Source organism: Danaus plexippus (assembly GCF_018135715.1).
Source record: "Danaus plexippus chromosome 13 unlocalized genomic scaffold, MEX_DaPlex mxdp_15, whole genome shotgun sequence".
Classification (NCBI taxonomy): Eukaryota; Metazoa; Arthropoda; class Insecta; order Lepidoptera; family Nymphalidae; genus Danaus; species Danaus plexippus.
Genome location: NW_026869849.1, coordinates 1119089 through 1140031, shown reverse-complemented (window position 1 = coordinate 1140031; position 20943 = coordinate 1119089). Strand labels below are relative to the sequence as shown.

Genomic DNA, 20943 nt, shown 5'->3' with positions numbered 1-20943 from the left:
TTATGTCTGACTGACACTTGCTTTATAACTCTCATCATTGGTTTGGTATTGGCTCTGACGTCATCTTTTTGCCCAAATAAAAGGATTTTACGTAAATTGGAAGCTAAAAAAAAGGAATAAGCACCTTCTCGAATCATTGTTGAAATAAAATGGCTAATCCTAAGTACGAAAATCTTCCCGGCATAGTAAGTATTTCACACGAGACAACATACAATTATTGATTTTTAAATGCCTTTCCCATATTTGGAGGTTCCTTAACTTTTTTAAGGCCTATGACCAACCCGATGTATATGAAACCGATGATTTGCCGGAGGCTGACCAGCCGGATCCGTATGAAGAGGAAGAAAATAGCTGTATTGAACAGTTACATTTATCAGTGAAAGATTCTTTCAATACATTCAAAGGAAAATTTCTAACTGGGAATGTTGATTTTTCTGATAGACTCAGCAGGAAAAATCGTATCGGATACAGGTAACAATTATTTTGTACCCAATTTATAAAAAAAAAAAAAACAAATTTATACCCTGCAACAAAAACTTAAAAATTTTCTCATTAAATATGTTTTTCACAAACAGATATTGTGAAATATTATATTTTTATGGTTACTAACTAATTTTGACTGAATTTATACCTATTAAAAAGTCATATTTGATCATGTTCGGACCTAAACCATTATATTAACAGATTTTTTATATTATTAAGTTTATTTCTTTTTTAAAGATTCCATCATATAAGACTGTATTATAACATATATATTTTAATAATATTCATCTAAATATTTTGTTTCAAGAGCTGGTGAGTGGGAATTGGCAGCGGAGGGTGACACAGAAACAACATTGGAGCGCTACAATAGACTTCGCTGTGAGTTCTCAGAGCTGTTGGAAGAAGTCACACAGAAAGAAAATAAAGCCATAGAGATTGAAAAGGTACTTACTACACTGTTTGTTATCAATGTTTTGATAGAAATATAGTAATATTTATTTTTTTTAATATTTATTTGATAAAAACAGTTTATCAGAATAAAAAAGCTCTTTGAAGCTTGAAGTTTCATATTTTTGGATCATGCATTGAAAACAAATTCCAAGTAAAACGTCTCGTCCTGTCATAATTATTTATTTTTACTCTTTTCCCTTCTTATTTTTGGTACATCTTACTAAACCACTTTACAGTTTCTTATTAAGCTATCGGACTTTGAATGAAAATGGGTTTATATTGTCTTTGCTTAATAAATAAAGTATGAGATATTAAAAATTAATGGTCGCTTTCAGAAACAAATGAATTCTCTAATGATTATATAATTTGAAAAGTTTTCGGCGATAAGAATATAAAAAAAAAAAATATAAAATATTATTGAATTTTTTATTTTGTTTGTCTGTAACATAGAACTTATGTATTTATAATATTACGAGCATGTTATAGTAAAACTAAATCGTTTATTTAATTAGATTTAAGACTTTCGCGAGTATTTATCTAAGTAAAACTAATATTATCGGATTTACTACGCTCTTGCTTTTTTGCACATAGTGTATAAAAAAAAAAACTAAAAATAGTTTGATGGATTGAATTGAAACTCTGCTGGTCTTTTAGGGGTGCAATGAACTCTCAAACCACTAAAAACTCAAATTTTATTCATATTCTCAGTATGGCAGGTAATTTTTCTATTTTTGAAATATATCAAATTTCATTCTGATACATATCGTCTGAATTTTTTTTTTTTTTTTGCAAGACCCAAAATTTTAAAACATTGAGCTTTAACTAATAAATACAGTAAACATAAATGTATTTATTTTTATAAATAACTGTATTATGTCATAAATTATAATTATTATGTAAATCTATTTAAATTGATTGATATTAAACTTTAAAAAAGAAAATTAATACGATACATTTTAATTACCTTTTAACTTTCAACTTAAAAATATAATCAAAGAAAATTACGAAATTTAACACCAAAACCATTACTATAATATAATTCGCAAGTTAATGTAAATGTGTTTATGATTAATTTCAGGAGGAATACAGCAAACTTGCAGCACAGATCAATTCAACAAAGAAACTTCTAGAAGAATTAAAACTAGAAGAGGGGGAACAAATTGATCCCAAGGCGGAGAAATTGAAGTATAACCTGTTTTAGTCAAAATTATAATATGGCAACACTAAATGACAGTTTTCTTATCACAGTGTCTCACTCCAGTTAGCCATAAAAAAAATATATAATTAAATTTAAACCAAATAAGTCTGTTTTATGATAAGGTAGTGTCATTTATTCATTTGTATAAAAACTTTTTATTGAAAAATTTTTTTTTTCAGGGAATACTTAAGTGTCAGTGGAAAGAAACAAGGTGATAAGGTCACAGCACATTTGAAACTCAAGCCTGAAGTCAACTTAGCGCAGACAGCCAGAATAGCACAGTTGGAGCACAGGTGAGAATTTTAACCTTGGTAATAAAAAAAATATATATATATCAAGAATAATCTGTGGTTTTAAATGTTATGAAGCTATAATTTTTTATAGTATAATTCAAACAAATAATATTGTTATACTAAAACTATAGATATTTAAATATATTTTTTATGTTCCAATTATTATGAATTAATATATAATTGTAAGTCTTATTTTGTCTTTATTATAAGATTACATAAACTGGAGCAGGCGGCCGGTGTGAGAGATGAAGAAGCGTTCCGGAGGCTACAGACTGTTACTGGAGAGGTATGGAACAGATATTATAAATAACAATTCTCTGATCAAAAAATTCAAAATTTTTTCTTTCGATTTGAAAATTTCCTATTTTGTATATAGTTATTATATAACTGAATATATATAGGTCTGCTTAGTAATTTCTATTAAATCAAAGTAATCACTGTTTATTTTCTTTTAATCGTATTGATAGTGTTGTTACTTTTATATCACACTCTCTGCTGCCCGCGACTTTGTCTGCATTTTTTTATATATGAACAAAGTTTTTGAATACAATAAACCACATATCGCTGGTCTCGTAATATTTATGAAAATCATTGTCTTTATGTTATATGAAGATAACTCAGTACCATTTTTCATTATTGGTCCAAAAAGACATGATACTTGATTGACAATTTAATTGAAATCTATCTAGTACTTTGTCTTCATCCAGTCATAATAGTCGGTCTCTGTCATTGTATTGATAAAGATAATATTTATTATATTTCCATTTATACACCAGGCTACCCTATGTGGTGCTGCGGCCTCACTAGCCAGTCAGGCAGCGTTACTACGCCCCGCAGACCTGGCGGCCGCGGAGGCCAGAGTGACGTCATTACTTAGTAACATTGACGCTTTGAAGCAAGCAGTCAAACCAGCCCAGCCTGAAGTCGAGGAGAAGGTGAAATCTTTAAGTTTTTTTACTTTTGGTACACTAAAATTATATACTAGTGTTGTTTGTGTTTGATTAAATAAACAAATATTCTTAATTAAGTTTAAAATAGTTGTAAAGTAACAAGTCTATAATTATTTTATATGATATGTTATGGAGTGTGTGCAGGAATTTCGCAATTTAATTGTTCCGCTGCCTTCAAGTGTCTTTAAAGCGAGTTCAAATATGCTCTTAGCAGAGTACATTAAAAAAAGCTTAAAATAAAGGTAGTGACAAATTTTCTAAATTCCTGATAATTTTTTCTCTGTACAGGGAATATAGGTATATTTTTATATATATATATATAGGAAAATAATATATTTATGATTATATATCTAAAACATTATTTATATATTTCAGGTTAAAGAATTGTACAAACTATTAAAGCAAATAGATGGTGTGTCACATTCAGAAATCTTAGAGAGAATGGAGGCTCTGGAAGCTTTACATAATCAAGGTGGGGACTTTTAAAATGAATAAAACCATGAGTTTCGCAATTTGTATCAGTAGATGTCACTTTTTAAAATAAATTTCTCCAACTTTATTAGTATATGAGGAAGACGGGTTAGTGTTAGTAATGTAAGATTTACTTAAAATAACTGTTTTTACAGCAAGCAACTTTGGTAAATCTCTGACCGAATTGGAGACGTTACAAAGTACAATCGCTAGCGGCGTTCAAAACAATAAGGCGCTCCTTGAAGGAGTGCAAGAAGTCTTCGCGCACAATATTGATAGCTTACAAAAAGAAATCAAGAAATTAGACGAAAGAATCGGCAAACTGACACCTGCGTGATGTTCATTAAAAAAAAAAACACTTTAGGGTTGCTATATCAAATATATTGGAAGTAAATATTTGGAATTTTAATATTTCGCTACAAGAATAAAAGGTTCAATGTTACAATGTTCTTGTTTAATTCAGGACCAGTATGCTGTTCTTGTTTTACTGGATTTAAAATTATAAGTGCCTCACTAACAATGCATCACTCACTGCTAATTGAATTAAATTAGTTGATTTAGTGTTTCTTAAATTACACCTGTGTAAAATATTGATTTTTTTGTAATAAAAAACTGAGAAAATTTATATCAATTCAAATGTATTGTAAGTTACAACTGTATCTTTAATTTAACCAATTTGTATTTAAACAAATTTTATTAACTAGTTTCGGCTATCTGATATTATTCTGTAGGTAGACAGCTTAAATAATTTATTTTATAAAATAAAAGCAGTTATGTCATTGAGTGTTATTTTTTCAATCACTATTCCTTTCAAAAACGTATAAGAAACTTTCCTAAACATGATATAAGGGTATTAATGTCATTTAAATTGAACTAGTCCATTTTGGATACTAATTATCAGTATAGAAGATATGTTGAGGTTGGAAACACTTTATTGGGTTTAAAGAGTACTTCAGCTTCACTGAAAGAGAAGTCAGAAGTTCATTCTTGATTATCGTCAGTCTGTCGAGCCTTTAAAGGTATCCTCGCAGACGGTTTGAAGATTCCTTTGTTTCGAATAGGTCCGAACCCTTCAACGGCACGAGCGTTTGTGTTAAATCTGTGCCCCCACTTCTTTATACTAAACAGCACTATTGTTGTGAATGCACTTGCACAGATGGATATGCAGGTGACACCTGACAATTTCCGCCGTCTATAATTATTAAATACGTAAATATCAGGAATTTGGTCCCATATATATATTCTTTTATTATCTATCCCCTGCTGATTTATCCGAAATAATTAGAAGTCTCAAAATAGTACTTGTGAATTATAATTTGATGTAATAAATCTTTTGTACTTAGACTATGCAAGGATAGTAAAAAAATTATGATTTGTGTTTTAAACGGTTTATTTAGTCTTAGAACCTAAGCTTCTGGAAGAACCACTTGTTCTTTCCGCTCTTGTATCTCTCCTCGAAGCGTACACGTGTGTTGAATCGCAGCTTCTTGCGTTTAGCCGGATCCTTCAGATCCTTTGTGCTGAGCTTCTCGAAGCTGAAGTCGACAGAGTAACGGGTTGGCATGAGGTGATTGTAATTGACCACCTGAAAATAATAAATTACTTTGTTGAAGATTAACGTAACAACTATACACAATAGAAATGTTAAATAATATTGGTAAAATATGTTGAAAGTAAACATTCAATAGATTTATACAGTTCCTGTTTGATAATATCTGTAACACATTGCATGTGTGAAATTATACTTTGGGTATATACAATTAAGAAAAAAGTTAAAAATTTTTAGTACACCTCCTTTGATAGGAACAAGTTTTAAATAATTATTATTTGAAAAAAATATTAAAATGTGATAGTTTTATTCTTCTAAGGAATAAAAATAAATTATGTTAGAGAATCTGTATTTTTTTTTTCACCAATTTAAATCATAGCTGCCAACCAAGTATGGCCGAGATTCAGCCCCATGGTATTTAAATATCTACAACTCAAGAACGACTGAAGCTTGCTGCGACAGTATGTTAATTAATACTACACTCAAATGAGTTCAATATGCTGACAAAGTATCAGATACATATAAAAACTTCTATTATATGGTAAACATTACTTATTATAGTTTTTCTTACATATTTTATGAACTGAGTACTTTTAAACAAAATTTTATTATATCTTTATATAAAACTGGTGTTAGGAAATGTGTCTCTTCAGGTGTTGTGAACTGTTTTTTATTTTTCTGAAAATTATGATAATATAGTTCTATTTGCGAATATTTTTCAAGCTGTAACAAACTCTACCATAATAATTGGAAGCTAACATCAGCTGTTGCAACAAATCTAGACAAGCACTGCTTTATTAATCTATCGTGTTATTGCTCCATATAATCAATCCTTTAAAATATGGAACTTATTATTAACAAATGTTAAAGGTTCTACTAATGGACTAACATAACAAGTGTCTGTATAATGTTTACCTCATCAAGAAAATGTAGGGTGATCAATTAATACATTTAAAATATAAAATTTTATAACAGCATCACGAACAATGCAAAATAAAAGAAAAATATGTTGTCTATATATACGTCAAGTACAGTACACTGTCGATACCAAAACAACTTATTTAAACACAAAACTTTCAATTACCTTAACGAAAGGCTTTATCTTGGAGCGTTTGTGGATTTTATTTTTGCCCATCCGCTTGTGCACTTTGCGTGGATACCTGTCGATACCGGCAACAAAAGCGTGGCCGTAGGGCTTGTCTGATGTGCCCTCGTCGTAGTTCTTCACGACGATGGCCTTACGGCCTGCGTACCGGCCGCTCAGGACCAGTACCACCTTCCCTGGCTTCATAATCTTACCCATCTTGGGTGTATCTGAAAAACACAAAACTAACCTTAAAACTTTTACTTTTAAACACCTTTATAAAGCTGACACACTGTTTTCACTGCATTTAGTAATATCTATCGTGTATTACAATCAGACCAATGCTGAAATAGTCGGCAGTCGTATTACATTTAATACATTGAAACTAAACATCCACTTTCATTACATGTTATGACTATAAGAACTCAAATATTTTTTAAAAATATAAATTTCATATCACAAAGTACAACACCAAATATATTATGGATTTAATTACAATTTATTAATTCACTTGTTTTCTTGGATTAATTTGGATAAAACTCAGTAAAATTTACGAAACTCACACTCTTTAGCAGTCGACAAGAAAAGACCACAGAAAAAGGATACTTCACAGATTAAAAATTGACATTGACACTTGATGATGTAGTGTTGCTAGTAAAAAGAATAATAAATAAAATGTATGCTATGGCTATTTAAATACTTTCATATTAGTACCATAGCTTCTAGAAATTATAAGTTTTATTTCTTTAGACAGTTTGAGTTTATTCGACCTAATTTTTTAATTAGTTTTATGTATATCGAGATTTAAATTAAAAATGTTAAGTTTTTATATTGCCAAAAAATAATATATATTACAAAACTTGTCACTAAAATAAAATACCGTCTAACAGAAATAAAATTGTATTTTGCCAAAAAAAAAAAAATATTTCAAAATATGTTATATGATTAGAAAGTTGTGAATGATGCCAGATTGGGTTTAATAGGATCATTGGTGAAGAAAATAAAATTAAACTTTAATTTTATTATGAAAATTAATTTTATAATTTTGATTACTGTTTGTAATAGTTATTTTATATAGACTTAGTCTCCTAGGCCTCTTATTAACTGGCCTTCATAAATAATTAAAAAAAATTGAAGTATCTTTTGTAAGTTAAAGACAAGAGTTCACTAAAATCACATGATAATATAGGCGATACCTTCTACAAAGGACCAATTTTTCTAACTTTTAGCCGTCTGTTTGTTCTGGCTAATCTCCTTAACAGCTAGGCCGATTTCGATGGAAAACTCACTAGCAGTTAGGCAATTTCAATAGTAACTGAGGCTACCGTTTAAATAACTTAGAAAGTAGGAAGATTTCGATTTTCTGTGTTGTTTTTATGTTAGTTAAGCCATTACTCCTTCAATTAATACTTAATTTTCAAATTTATCTTTTAACCGATTGGGTTTTTTATGGGACACTCTTTAGCACCAAGTTAGGATATTATTCAGGAGATCTTATCACATTATACATACATTGGACTATTCTGCCAATGTCAAAGTTTTATTTGTTGGACGAATTATAATGTTGAATACCGTGTGGAGGGTTATAACATTATAGTTTCGTAAAGAATATCGTTGCATGACGTAACGGAACAAATGTAAAACAACATCCTTTAATCAAACACAGCTTGATTAATCGAGTTTAATATCAATAAAATAAGAAAATTATTTACACAAATTTTATCAAAATACAAAAATAAAACACTGTCACATACACATAGGTATTAAAAGTTTTCATTTCCGTGGAGTTTCTACAATTTATACAACCGACGCCGTGCCGCCTCACGTTTTGAGCTATCCTAACACCGGAGAGGACTAATGCTACCTTTGTAACTCTTATTACGATACTATAACGAAACAGCGATCGTTGAATATTCAGGATCAACGTTCTCAAGACATTATTGTATACATTGCACAAAACAAAATCTATACACTATATATACACTTGATTGTTAACTTAACTTTCACGCGTTCGTAATTAGACTAGCTGATGGATTTACCCTTGTCATAGTCTAAGAGCCGGCACGTTTGACGTGGATGATACAAACGATAAATAATTCTTTATAAATAGTTATATATAAGAGATAAATATATAAAATTTAATACTCCACGTGGTCGGCTCTTAGATGTCGTAATGCGCATATCGAGTACGCACTATAGGAAAAGTGAAGTCTTGGTAAACGGAATGTGAGTAAAGAAATGTGCTCCATATCTCAAATATTTATATTGAATTTTACAAAGTCATCATTGTGGTAATAGATCCAGAGACCGGAACCGAAATTATATAATTTACGTCCAAAACATTATAAATTATAATTCTTATATAAAAGACGAAAAAAAAAAATAACGAGGGATATTTCTAACTTAGGCCTTAGGACGGTTTAATAGAAAAAAAAATTATTGCTAATAATTTAAGGGAAATAAGAAATGTAATAATTAAATAAGTATCAACAATAAAACAGCCGTCCTCGAAGAAACTACTGATATGTCCGTAGTTGGAAAGAAATTGACAAACAGAAAGAGATACAACATTATAACATCCTTTACACTGACTTACAACAAACTATATACACTTGGCCTTAACACCTTAACATAACTGTACAGACACGCACACAAGTTACACATTCAACATATACTAATATTGTACAAAAATGACAAACATATGTACAGTGGACAATGAGAAATAAAACAACGAATCTATAGTCCGAATAAAACTATTCACTAAGCAATGACTGTAAGACGCAATAAATATCTTATATACAAAACAGCCCGTGAGGCGCGGTCGCCCTCACTGCATATATTTGTTTGCTATTGGACATTGTCAACGGCTAGTATAAAATCGACTCGGAATTTCGATAAGAAAAATATTTTGACTCTGTGCTATCGAAATTTCGAGATGACGTACATATCGCCAGTCTCTAAATAAAACTATAAGAGTTCTCACACACTGACGGCTTCACGGCATCCAAATCATTTTTTTTCCCGGTCAGTGTGAAAACCCCTCGAAACGATATACATAATTGCATTCTCTGTTACATTTGAAATATTTCTGGTTAAATTTCATCTAAAAAGATCTAAGTACTTCAACATATTGAATTCGGTGTCGAGATCTGGATTTAACACTTTCATGTGTAGGAGGTATTCTAAACATTTTTTTTGTTTATTATCGTAATGTATTTTTATATAGTGAGTATGTCAATTTATTTTTCTCACAGCATCCTATAACATTAATAAATCTGTCCGCCATTAACCCTATCTAACTTCCGCCTAGCTACTTCACAGTCAAAATATAAATAAAATTACAATAGGACTTACTCAATACACATTAACTATTGTTCATGTCAGAATTATGTTTTCTATGTGATTTATGAAAATATGTGTTATTTGGTATGCGACTTTGTTATCATTATTGTTACATTTACATCGTGTTGTACGTCACTCAAATATTATTTACTTCCGTTCGCTTAAACTATACTTATATATCAAAAATGCGTCTATTAAATTCTACATATCATAGTCGTTCGTTACAGACATACAATCATCGCAGACGCGCCGCGGGCAGGCGACACCGACACACTCGGAACGACTCGCATCACCCACGCTACGGAACATTTGGCACGACTCCACCTCACAGGTATGTGTTGCGGCCGGTCCGGTCGGCGCACGGCCTCTCCGCCTCGCCCGCACCACGGGGACCCGCGGCCGTGACTCGCGGAGCCATTCAGCTCCGGTCACTACATGGATGATGTGATATTACCACGTCATCACGACACTTCGGGAGTAGGGGAGGGGGCTATGTACAGGACACGGCGGGCTGGCGGCGGGCTTGTGCGTCGGGGCGCGGTCCTAAACTGGCCTATCTCGAGAATAGGGAGTCAGAGGCTAGCGGTCAGACGGAGATCTCGTAGTTGCAGTCGTACACGGAAGCGCGGTCGGGAGGCGCGGCGGGCGGCGCGCGCTCCAGGCGGTCCTGCACCTCCAGCGCTCGGACGAAGGACAGCGGTCGGGCGGGCGGCGCCGGGCGGCGGCGGCTGTGCGGCGACCGCTCCGCCCACAGGTACGTCCCACGCTGAGGGCTGGCGGCGAGCTCGCGCACGTCGTGCGCCGGGGGCGGCGCGGGGTGCGCAGGGACGGGCGCGGGGTGAGCGGGGGCTGGCGGCTCGTCCCTCAGCAGCTCGCCCTCGGACAGGAAGCGCCGCTGCGGCGAGCCTCGCACCCCGATGAAGTCCGGGCGGCGCGGCTGGGTGGGCGTGCCGGGGTTGGACCTGTGCGCGGGGCGGGCGCTCACGTCAGGGGTTTAATCGCGCGAGCTCGTCCGAGCGCTCGCTATCGTTATCGTACGGCCTACGGACAGAAGGATAAGGAGCTGCGGGGAGAAGCGTCCGGCTTCCGAGGACCGCCCCAGCTCCTCGGCCGGTTGAACAACGTCACGACCGCCTCCTAGCGAGGGTCGACGTTGTTAAACCGTGGTCCGTGGAGCGCTCGCGTCGCGTGTCCTCAAGGTTAGGGGCGGCCATCGGTGGGATCATGCTGGTTCCATGCCGACTGTACACTACAACGCACAAACCACTACAAGCCTATCGTCTCACCGCTGTGTATATCCTGATCGAAGATAACAGACGACTGTTTTAACATTCAATTTAATTAAAATTATTCATAAACATATCCCAAGACGGACATCCAAAACTTTAAGTTGCGGTGTGTTAAGTTTTTATTCAACGTAAAATAGTTATGTTTGCGGTCATCGACAGGATATAGAAAGCGAGAAGGTGTGAGAGAGGTGGAGATAGACGAAAATATAAATGGCTGGTGTCCAAGAATATACATAATGTGAGAGATGAAATAAATAAAAGTTGAGACAGATAGAGAGTCCGTTACGAAACCGGCGGACAATATCCGAGAAAAATATATCCTCTGATTGTGAGAGGATTGTCAGAAAAATCGAAAAAAGTCCAAATACACAAAGCATAAACGATATAATCATGCCCGTAATCAATTAAATATAATAAACTGTGTAATAGGGTCTAGAAGTGCGCCCGTTACCCCAGGGTCTATGGTCACAAACGTGCCATAGAGATTCGATGGTAGTGTAAACCAGCCATTGTATAAGTCCGGCCCACCTCCGTATTGGAACAACAGCTTGCAAATAAGAAATTATAATGTTTATTAATAGGAACATCTCATAAGGGTACTCATTACGAGCCGGAGACGGCGCGGCTCGCGTACGACACGGTATATAGCGACACGCCTGCAATGCCATGTACAGATGAGTAAGCGATGGATGACAAAAATATAAGTGAAAAAAAATATCCTCGAGACAGGAATTATTAAAAAAAAAATGGTATCCTTCATAAATTTAAGTTTTCATCAAAAAAATCATGCATGCAAAATTCGGATTTAACCACTCTATAAAGCATGCATTACATTGATTACAAACTTTGTATTCGTTGCTAGATGGCAGCACTCGTGCATGCATATACAAATACATAAGTATATTTTGATACAATGCGAGTTGGTGGAAGTAACAAAAAAAATGACCAATGAAAAGGTAATTAAGTAAGAAATTATTGAATAAATGGCCAATGATGTTGATTTATATCCTTTACGATGAAACCACAGCTACATTATATATGATTGTCGAGTCTACTCATTAAAACCTCAAGTGTTAAAAGATAAGAAGATACAGATAGAAATCGACTAATTGTAATATATTTAATTTTTCAATATTTATTTACTAACAACTAAGTTAAAGTCAAATCTAATTTCGCAACAAGCTAGAAAAAAATTAGCTATAAATTATAACTAGTTCCACCAACACACACACACGCGCACTCTCACACACACACACACACACACACAATAAAAACATAATTTACCGTCGACACGTTGGCTTTATGCGTTAGGTCCATCTGCCGCGTAAAAGCGGTAAATACACTTTATTTATAACGACCACAAACATAAATATATAATATATATATAATGTATTATATACTGGACTATGTACGGGGCTGTTACTGAACGGGTGATGTTAAAGGTGACACCACATTATGGGTTTTGAGATAAAAAAAAATGTAAAAATAAATATTTGAGAAATGTCTTCAATTCATTGTTTCTGTGGTCGCACATAATTAAAATTTTTCAGTGTTATAAATTTTATAAGGATAATTTTAAAACATTAATTTTATATAGATTGTATTTCCGTCCTTTTAAATGTATTTAGTTTAGTGTATTCTTGAGCCAAACATTAGAGTGAGGGGAAACTTGTGAAATAACATATAGAGCTCGTTATATACCTCCCAGAAGTGTTCAACCGGATGACAGATAATAAAGATAGAGTGCATACATTTGATTTTATGTTTAGTCAAATCCCCAGGTTCCGAGGCAAAATATATATTTTTTAATTAATATGAACGAGCCAGTAGATAAAGTCAAATGTAAACTCAACATTGACAATGGTGATGACCGTTAAAAATTTAATTACTTGGAAAATATGTAATGTATTAATTAAATTATTGTCTGTAATGATTACTTTTTTTAGCTTTTAATTTACGTGCACGTTAAATTTGTAACGGTTCATGTCTAACATCAATGAAGCGATAATAACCAATACCTCCAGAAATAGCTACCAAAGCCGCCATGAATAGCCAGGTCTGAAGGGTGTGACGATGTTACCATAAACAAAAGACAATGTGATGCAAAACATCTTACATGCAAATTAAAACTAATATTCATATAAAGAACATAAAAAAGCGATGCTCGGTGGACGAGGAATTTAGTTACCGAAGACATTTAGTGGTCAATGGGATGTGGGCTTGAGGTCATTACCTAATAACGATCACGATCGACTTCGCCAATTACACCAATATAACATAAAAAATAAAAAAACAAACGGTGGCAACATTAAGCTAATGTCAGGTTAGAGAGCTGTAGACACCCGACGTCGGAGAACCGATTATATTTTACATATGTAACATATCTGTATCATGTATGTATGTATGTATTGTAATAGTGAGTCCCGGTGTTACCTCCTGACGGGACTGTTGACCGCGAGCGGTGTGGGCACGCCCAGCGCCTTGATGCGTTGCTGCATGGTGGGCGACGGCCGCGAGCCGTTGGTCTCGAAACGCATCGGCTCCATCACCACTCGGTAGCCGGACGTGGTGGTGCCGTGACTGAGGCGATAAATTAATTTGATATTAATAAAATTGGACATAAAAGCACCCATCGGTTATGTGTAATGATAGTCAATCTGTTGTACACTAGTTTACGCCCGCGACTTGGCTCGCGTGGATATCGTTGTCGGGTATAGGGAACAACTGATCAGATACAGTGACGCCAGCAGCGCCATCCTTGGTCTGTAACACTTGGTTATACAACGTTCAACTTTCATGATCTGTTCTTTTGAGAGTTACAGGAAATTTTCAATAAATTATAACCTATATTATAACATATATTTTGTTGTCCAAGCTGCATCATTGGAAAGTTTCATCCAAATTCGTTCAGTAGTTTTAGTTTGAAAGTGCAATAAAGTTCCTTACATCCATACAACCTCACAAACTTTCACAGTTCCAGGGAGCAGTCTGCAATCTCTGTCTATAGGATACGAGTAAGATGAAAATATAAAAAAGATATCTCATATATTAAATGATGTTTAAACCTGGTATTCCTTGATAATGGACTCAGTCGCGGGTAATGCATGGGTCGCGGTGGGAGATGATGTTCAGGAGGGAACAGGTTAGCGGCGGAGCCCCGTCGTTGGAGGGGCGGAGGCGTCGGCTCGCAGTCCGCTGATTGAGAGGCGCCTGGCCCCTCCATCTCAGGCTCGTGTTCCTCGCGGCCAGGGGACAGCTGGTTTTGGGAGTTAAACATCTCACGTTATGTTAGGACATGGGAGGAGAACAATACATATTAAAATTAAGATTTTTTTTTCAAAGGAATTTTCAATAAATGTGTACATAACAATTGAATAAAATAAGAAAATTATCTACAAATGTACCCAAAAGGTAACAGTGCTAATTATTGTCATTGAATTTCAGTTGAAGCATATCGCCAACAAAGAAACAAATATATTAAAATCAATAAGATATTCTTATGTTGGCAACAAAAAATACCTCCCTAGTTAATGTATTGATGAGATTTATATGGAAATAAATGGCTTATTTGCTGCAATATGAATTAACTGCATTATCCTTAAACTTTTCCACACTATTTTTCCTATAAATTTCAAATAAGCAGTGAAACTCAAAGCATATAGTACAAAGTGTAGTATATAGTACAAAGAAATAAAAAAATTAAATAAATTTATATCATCTTATATATATATATGCAGTGTTTGTCTCAGAGTTTCATCATTTTGGGGAAAGCAAATGCCAAACAAACATCACCATTGACATGGATTAAGATTAATAAAGTACTTAATATTATTAAGTAGAGAGCCAGACATACCATGTCCTCAATTCACATTAAACAAAAATATGTACATCTTTAAGTTATATTCATTTCATTCAATCGCAGAATTTATTTCAGTGAATTGAAGGTATGTGATTGCTCTAGAAGCATGACAGCTAAATGAATGTCTAAATGGTACTAATGGAGACTAGTGAGGGAAACTATGTATTTAGGAAGACAGAACACAGACAATCTATACATTATTTCAAGTCAGTCAAACAGTTAATTTATTTATTATTTGTTATGCATGAAAGTTACTAACTCATTTCAATCTACATATAAAAATACACCAGGAGAGTGCAAACTAATGAAATTATGTAGTGTGCATATAACAAACACACACACATTCATGTATCATTAATAGTATTTATAATATATTGTTTATTTTTTAGTCAGATTAGTTGATTACTAACAAATAGAATAATATTTCTATGTACACAGTAGGTCATACGAGGCCAGTATATGATGTAGCCATGTTGGTATAACATAATCAATCCACAAAAACTTCTAGCAATAAGAAGGATTCTGCTACAATGTGAGATATATAAATTATAAATGACACACACACATACACAGAATCATCTATATGTATGTGATAGTCTCTATATTATCTCACAAAGATCTCTACACACACATATGCCATTAATAGCATGTGTATGTTGTCAGTGAAGTTCTCACAGAGGTTTCTATACATATATATACATCTAGACAGTACACCAAGTGCAGTCTGGCCCTCACCTTGTTGTAGTGTGCGTGCGCCCCGAGCGGCCGGTGAGCGGCTCCATTGTCCGCGGTGTACGTCTTTACCTGCGCGTGCGTGTGTGCGTGAGCGTGCGCGTGCGCATCCGACGCTATCGTCGATATAGCCGTGCCCTCCCGACGTTTCTTGCCGCCCTTGTATATGTACTTTGAGGGACGGACCAAGCTGGAATATATTTGAGGTCTTCATTAATAATGTTAACAGTAGAACAAAATATTATCCATAGTTTATTCTAAATGTAAGTTTCTGATAATATCAACGACTACATATAAATATTAACTGCTCGTTACTATAACATGATACAAATCTGTTAGCTACGTCGTAGTATTATTTACTAACTTGCCGAGTTTCTTGCAGGTCTCATCGAACATCAATAGCGATGCGTCTGTTTATGAACCTATCGATTAATGTACAACATTTATTTTACAGTCGCTACGGAATAAAATAAAATATCTATACCTTAAGACAGAACTGACAAGAAACTCTAAAAATTGTATGTTTGAATTTAGAATTTATGGTGCTTAAACGTTTGGTTGCATTATTCTATATGTTCTGAAGAAATAATACTGTAACTAACCTAGGATACTGCGGTCCGAACTGCGTATAACAGCAGTTATACCAACAGCCCTTCGAGAAGGGGTTGTAGCCCCCCGTGAACTTGCCGGTGACCTGTTCGTTGGTGGTGCGCCCCCGCGACACCAGCACCATGTGGAAGCCCGTCAAACCGAATATGGGAATCGCGAGGAGCGCGATTATACCCATTATTACCATTCTGATAACGTTCAGGAATATATGCGTCACGGCTACGTTACACTTGGCAGTATAGAGTAGATATTAGAGTTTTTACTATACTTTTAGAATGCATTAGTCTCACTGAGAATAAGACCTTTTCAAAAAATATATATGTTCACAAAATTTTAATATTTCTAATGTATTTTAGATTTGGCAAGACTTTCGTATTATTCATAAAACTTACGTATAAATACTTATTTTAGACTTCATCTATCAGGCGTCTAACAAAGCTATGATAAATTTTACAAAGGATACGACACAATAGGCTCGACCTGCGTCAACGTCTTGTTGTTGTTCATGATGTAATAGAGACTGAGGCCGAATATACTCAGCATGTGTATCGAGAGGGAGATGAGGAAGAAGAAGAAGAAGCGGTAGTTCCGACGACCGATACAGTTGTTCACCCACGGGCAGTGGTGGTCGAATGTCTGGAAATATATGTCACGTACGTCGCAGTTAATAATGACCTTCTCCAACATACTACCATAGAGTAAAGATAAACAAAAAAAAACATTTTTCATGTAATTATGTATATCTGTGAAATACTGCAAAGAATTAAAAAAATATTTGTTATAATGGATCTAGGATTATTAACAGTATATTGTAGAGCAAATTTTTAAAATAACTTTTTTTTATAACAATGAAGAGACGAAACTTCTCAGCATTCCATGGATTCACCGTGCGGGTGCCGGGTCCGTCGCGTTGCAGGGAGAGGAGCTTCAACAGTGCCTGGGACTTGCGACCCAGGTGTAGGTTTAAGGGGTCCCTATCTAACGCGCGTTAAACGCCCACTTCCACTGTCCAAGCTCCTCTCTCTGCCTAATTTGAAACGAGCCTGCTAAGGCTGCCTTCAACGCACGCTCTAAGAATTAACTGATGTTAGTTCTTGACAGGCCCAAGTCTTTTAGCAGGTTGTAGAGAGATATTGCTATTATACCTCTCGCTCCAACTTCTACCGCCTACAAGTTCACAATGAACCTACTCTTAATGAGTTCGTTAGTGAGCTCGTAATACTTATTGACCTTGATGGCGTGGTCTTTAGGGATGATGGTTTCTCAAAGAACCGTGACTTCTATTAGCACAACGCGCTTTAAAATTCGCGAACATAAAAATATGCCTGCTGATAAAAGACAAAAGACAATTATGAGTAAAAAGATCGACATTGTACCCTCAACACGAGAATAAAATTTTCAATATTATTTACATTCTAGTACAAAATTAAATACTAGTAGCACATAAAAAATATTAATATAACCAAGATATGACACTGTTACTGTTATAACATAATACAATTTCTTTATGGATAAAATTTATCTTTTTTCGTTGGCCTCTGCATAACCCTACAAACAGCTAACTGCACGGTACTTAATCTAATGATCTTGGGTCAATAGAGCTCGATACACCTGTATGATAATTATTACCTCTATACAGTGGTTGCAGACGGAGCAGTGACTGCATCGAGGTGGTCTGTAGAACTTGCATGTGACGCACCACTTCATCCTGACTGTGATCCCATTGATCTCCACGCTCCGGTACAGGGGAGCGCGGAAATCATCCTCCCTGTCCTCGTCAGGTGGAGCTGGAGTTACATAACAGAAACTATTAATACATAATGTGTATAGGAAATCATACTTTATTAACTACTATTTAAATATTATTTTTAAAATCTATCTCATTTTCCTGTTAGGTTGATTATAAGCACGTAATCATTAACTTTTAATTTATTACTTCGTTTGTAGTTTATATGAGCATTAAAAATTGTTACTAAACACGCCAACTACATACTTTTATCAGCCGATATTTGCACAGTTAGTGATAGATATGAATGAAAGAACATTTAGCTGTGATTAAACTAACAGGTTAGAATATCGTGAGAAGAAATTATTCCCATAATAAAAATTTAAGGCAAAACAAATTAAATTAACAAACAATTAAAAACATGTTCTGCACGCACGTTTTAAAAGTCTTTAATTGATATGAAGCTTCAAAAGGACTGCCAGCGATATTTAATTAAAACTCAAATTTCTCTTTTTTTTTTTTTGACAACTGCTAATTGATTTGACAGTCAATTGTGTACTCGGCGTCATTTCTGTTGACGCGTGAACGTCAAACACGTTTTTTTTTTTTTTGCAACGTGTTTCAATCGCCGTGCATATTGCAGACGTAATTACGCTAGAAATAGGTCGCTTGATTTTAATAGGCACTAAAGAGAATTGACTGAAACATTGTAACAAAAAAATACGTATAATGCATTTTGTAACACACGAAAGCCATCAAAACTATAATTGTAACAAACAAAACATTGTATTGAGTCAATCGTTATACAGATTATATAAAATTAATATTATATAGCAGTAAAAAATATCAAATTCACGATGTTGTTATCATGATAAATAATGATTGTAATGCTTGTCAAAATTAAAGCTACCAGTGAATTATATAATATCAAACTAAGATTAATGCAAGTGTATAAATAAAATTATCTTACATACAAAATATGTATTTAAAAGTAGCCATTACCAAAGCAAATATCATGAACAATATTTTAGGGAAAAATTAAAGTTTTTTGACATCATTATCTGAAAACGTCATACAATTTGTTGCAAAAAAATTATATTAACTCATTTTTAGAAAAAATGGTAGAAAAATTGCTTAAAACTTGTGCATTATTTCTAAATTTAAAACAAGAGCAAACTTAATAAAGTAATTTTATTTATAATTTATATAAAATATTTTTATTACATATAAAATACGTATGTGTAGACTTATTTAGTACTGAAATAAAATTTAGTATGTCATAGTTTACAACAATAACTTGCCTTTTGGTATGACTCCCGGGTCCATGAAAGTGGCCAGTGTAAAATTGGCCAAAACAAAAAACGTGATAACACCTTGGTATGCTGGGACCCATGGGTGTTTGTGAAGGTAATACTGACAACTGTAAAAATGTGTGTACAAATATATCAATGCACATAATATTTCAATGATTCATTATCTCTAAATAATAAATTTTATTATTACTTCATATAAGTTTACTATTCTTTTGAAAATGTCATTCAACAAAACTTACAAGTATAATTCAAATTTAATTATTTTAATTTTTTTTATTTCACATAAAGACAAACAATATTCAAAAAGAATAATAAATATTAATTTTAAGTATATAAATTTTTCATACACTTCTGAATCCTTATATCGCAAAGATCTTTATTAAAGTTATATGTAAAGTACAGCTCATTACTGCTATGATCATCTTTCAAAAATTATATGGTGTGTGACAAAGTGTTTGAAACTTATTATTCATATTGTTGAGTCATTTTTTTTGTTTACACGAAAATGGTCACAGCCTTAATATTTACTGATAGAAACAAATCAAGTATTACAATGAATATTCCAACACGAATGAATTATTTGGTGGGGTAAATAATTCCCGATTGACCGCGACGGATGGGTGATTTCGATCACAGCTTAAAAACAATAACAGGAAATATTAAACATAATAAGACAAATAGAGCAAAGGTAATCGGGTGATAAAAATAGAAAAGTAAATTTACAATCTTATGTGAAAGTTGTCAAATCGAAGTGTATTCGGACCTAATCGACATTATGTATACTTACGGAAAATAAAAAAACAGAGACGTTGTGCCCAAAAGTAAAGTCCAGGCGAATGTCGCGGGGATGTATCTCGTTTTAAGGTCGCATTTGGGCATATTGTGTCAATTTTATTTCCCTAAAAGCAAATTATCTTGATTTTATTCACTACAGACCAACATGGCCGCGCCTATTAATCTGACAGCCAAAAACTGTGTGGCACTAATGACTTTGACACTACATTATACATTGTTGTTCAACAGAAAAAAATCCAAAAAGAATTATAAGATAATTATAACAAACATGAGTACAACTTCTATAAAGTAGAAAACAGAAAAAAAATTAAGTAAAATGGGTTTAGATTATATTACGAAAATTACACAAATAAAAAAATTGTCGGCATTTTTCATGAACTGTAATAATACTCTTGTAACTTTTAAGAAAATTGACATATATACTTATATTCTTCTTAATAATGTCGAAATTCTACATTCTGATTTATATATCATACAATTTGAAAACGACTCTTAAATAGTAATAATAAAAAGAATATTTAAATAGAAACAAAACTAGGACATTAAGTTTTTATATCATAAGATTTTAATTTCAAATATAAAATGATGACATTTAGGATTGTGAATCTATATACATCGCCGGTATCCTTAATTTTTTAATATATAAATGATGATATTAAAAAATATACATGAAATAATAATTTAAATAATTTAAATTGTCAATAAAAAAAACTAATTTTTTATAATTTATAATTAGCATTAGAAAATCATTATTGGTTATTTTGGTCAGCTGTCAAAATTGAACCAGTGTCATTGGTCAA

The 20943-nt window shown here is 33.7% G+C and overlaps 3 protein-coding genes across 6 annotated transcripts; 1 reads left to right on the top strand and 2 right to left on the bottom strand.

Moving 5' to 3' along the window:
• Nucleotides 1–24: 24 nt before the first annotated feature.
• LOC116770183 (dynactin subunit 2) lies at nucleotides 25–4624 on the top strand. The gene is made up of 9 exons (XM_032661545.2): nucleotides 25–185; nucleotides 269–471; nucleotides 791–926; nucleotides 2012–2118; nucleotides 2311–2424; nucleotides 2635–2710; nucleotides 3201–3359; nucleotides 3750–3846; nucleotides 4001–4624. The coding sequence occupies exons 1-9, from the start codon at nucleotides 150–152 to the stop codon at nucleotides 4180–4182; spliced, it is 1110 nt and encodes a 369-aa protein (XP_032517436.1). The 5' UTR covers nucleotides 25–149; the 3' UTR covers nucleotides 4183–4624.
• Nucleotides 4625–5217: 593 nt separating this feature from the next.
• LOC116770184 (large ribosomal subunit protein eL27) lies at nucleotides 5218–7171 on the bottom strand. 2 transcript variants are annotated; one of them, XM_032661546.2, is made up of 3 exons: nucleotides 7042–7171; nucleotides 6479–6708; nucleotides 5218–5430 (listed from the first exon to the last, which is right to left on the bottom strand). In XM_032661546.2, the coding sequence occupies exons 2-3, from the start codon at nucleotides 6695–6697 to the stop codon at nucleotides 5245–5247; spliced, it is 405 nt and encodes a 134-aa protein (XP_032517437.1). In that variant the 5' UTR covers nucleotides 6698–6708; nucleotides 7042–7171; the 3' UTR covers nucleotides 5218–5244. The 2 variants fall into 2 exon arrangements, with proteins under 2 accessions (XP_032517437.1, XP_032517439.1); XM_032661548.2 differs by having other exon boundaries at nucleotides 6975–7103.
• Nucleotides 7172–8145: 974 nt separating this feature from the next.
• LOC116769977 (palmitoyltransferase ZDHHC8) lies at nucleotides 8146–20317 on the bottom strand. Of its 3 annotated transcripts, XM_032661223.2 has the most exons (10): nucleotides 20136–20317; nucleotides 19337–19455; nucleotides 17939–18096; nucleotides 16773–16945; nucleotides 16303–16497; nucleotides 15704–15890; nucleotides 14175–14365; nucleotides 13543–13689; nucleotides 12394–12426; nucleotides 10645–10861 (listed from the first exon to the last, which is right to left on the bottom strand). In XM_032661223.2, exons 1-9 carry the CDS (start codon nucleotides 20225–20227, stop codon nucleotides 12417–12419), a joined length of 1272 nt encoding a protein of 423 aa, XP_032517114.1. In that variant the 5' UTR covers nucleotides 20228–20317; the 3' UTR covers nucleotides 10645–10861; nucleotides 12394–12416. The 3 variants fall into 3 exon arrangements, with proteins under 3 accessions (XP_032517113.1, XP_061383711.1, XP_032517114.1); XM_032661222.2 differs by lacking the exon at nucleotides 12394–12426 and having other exon boundaries at nucleotides 8146–10861; XM_061527727.1 differs by lacking the exon at nucleotides 12394–12426 and having other exon boundaries at nucleotides 8146–10782.
• Between the last annotated feature and the right edge of the window lie 626 nt (nucleotides 20318–20943).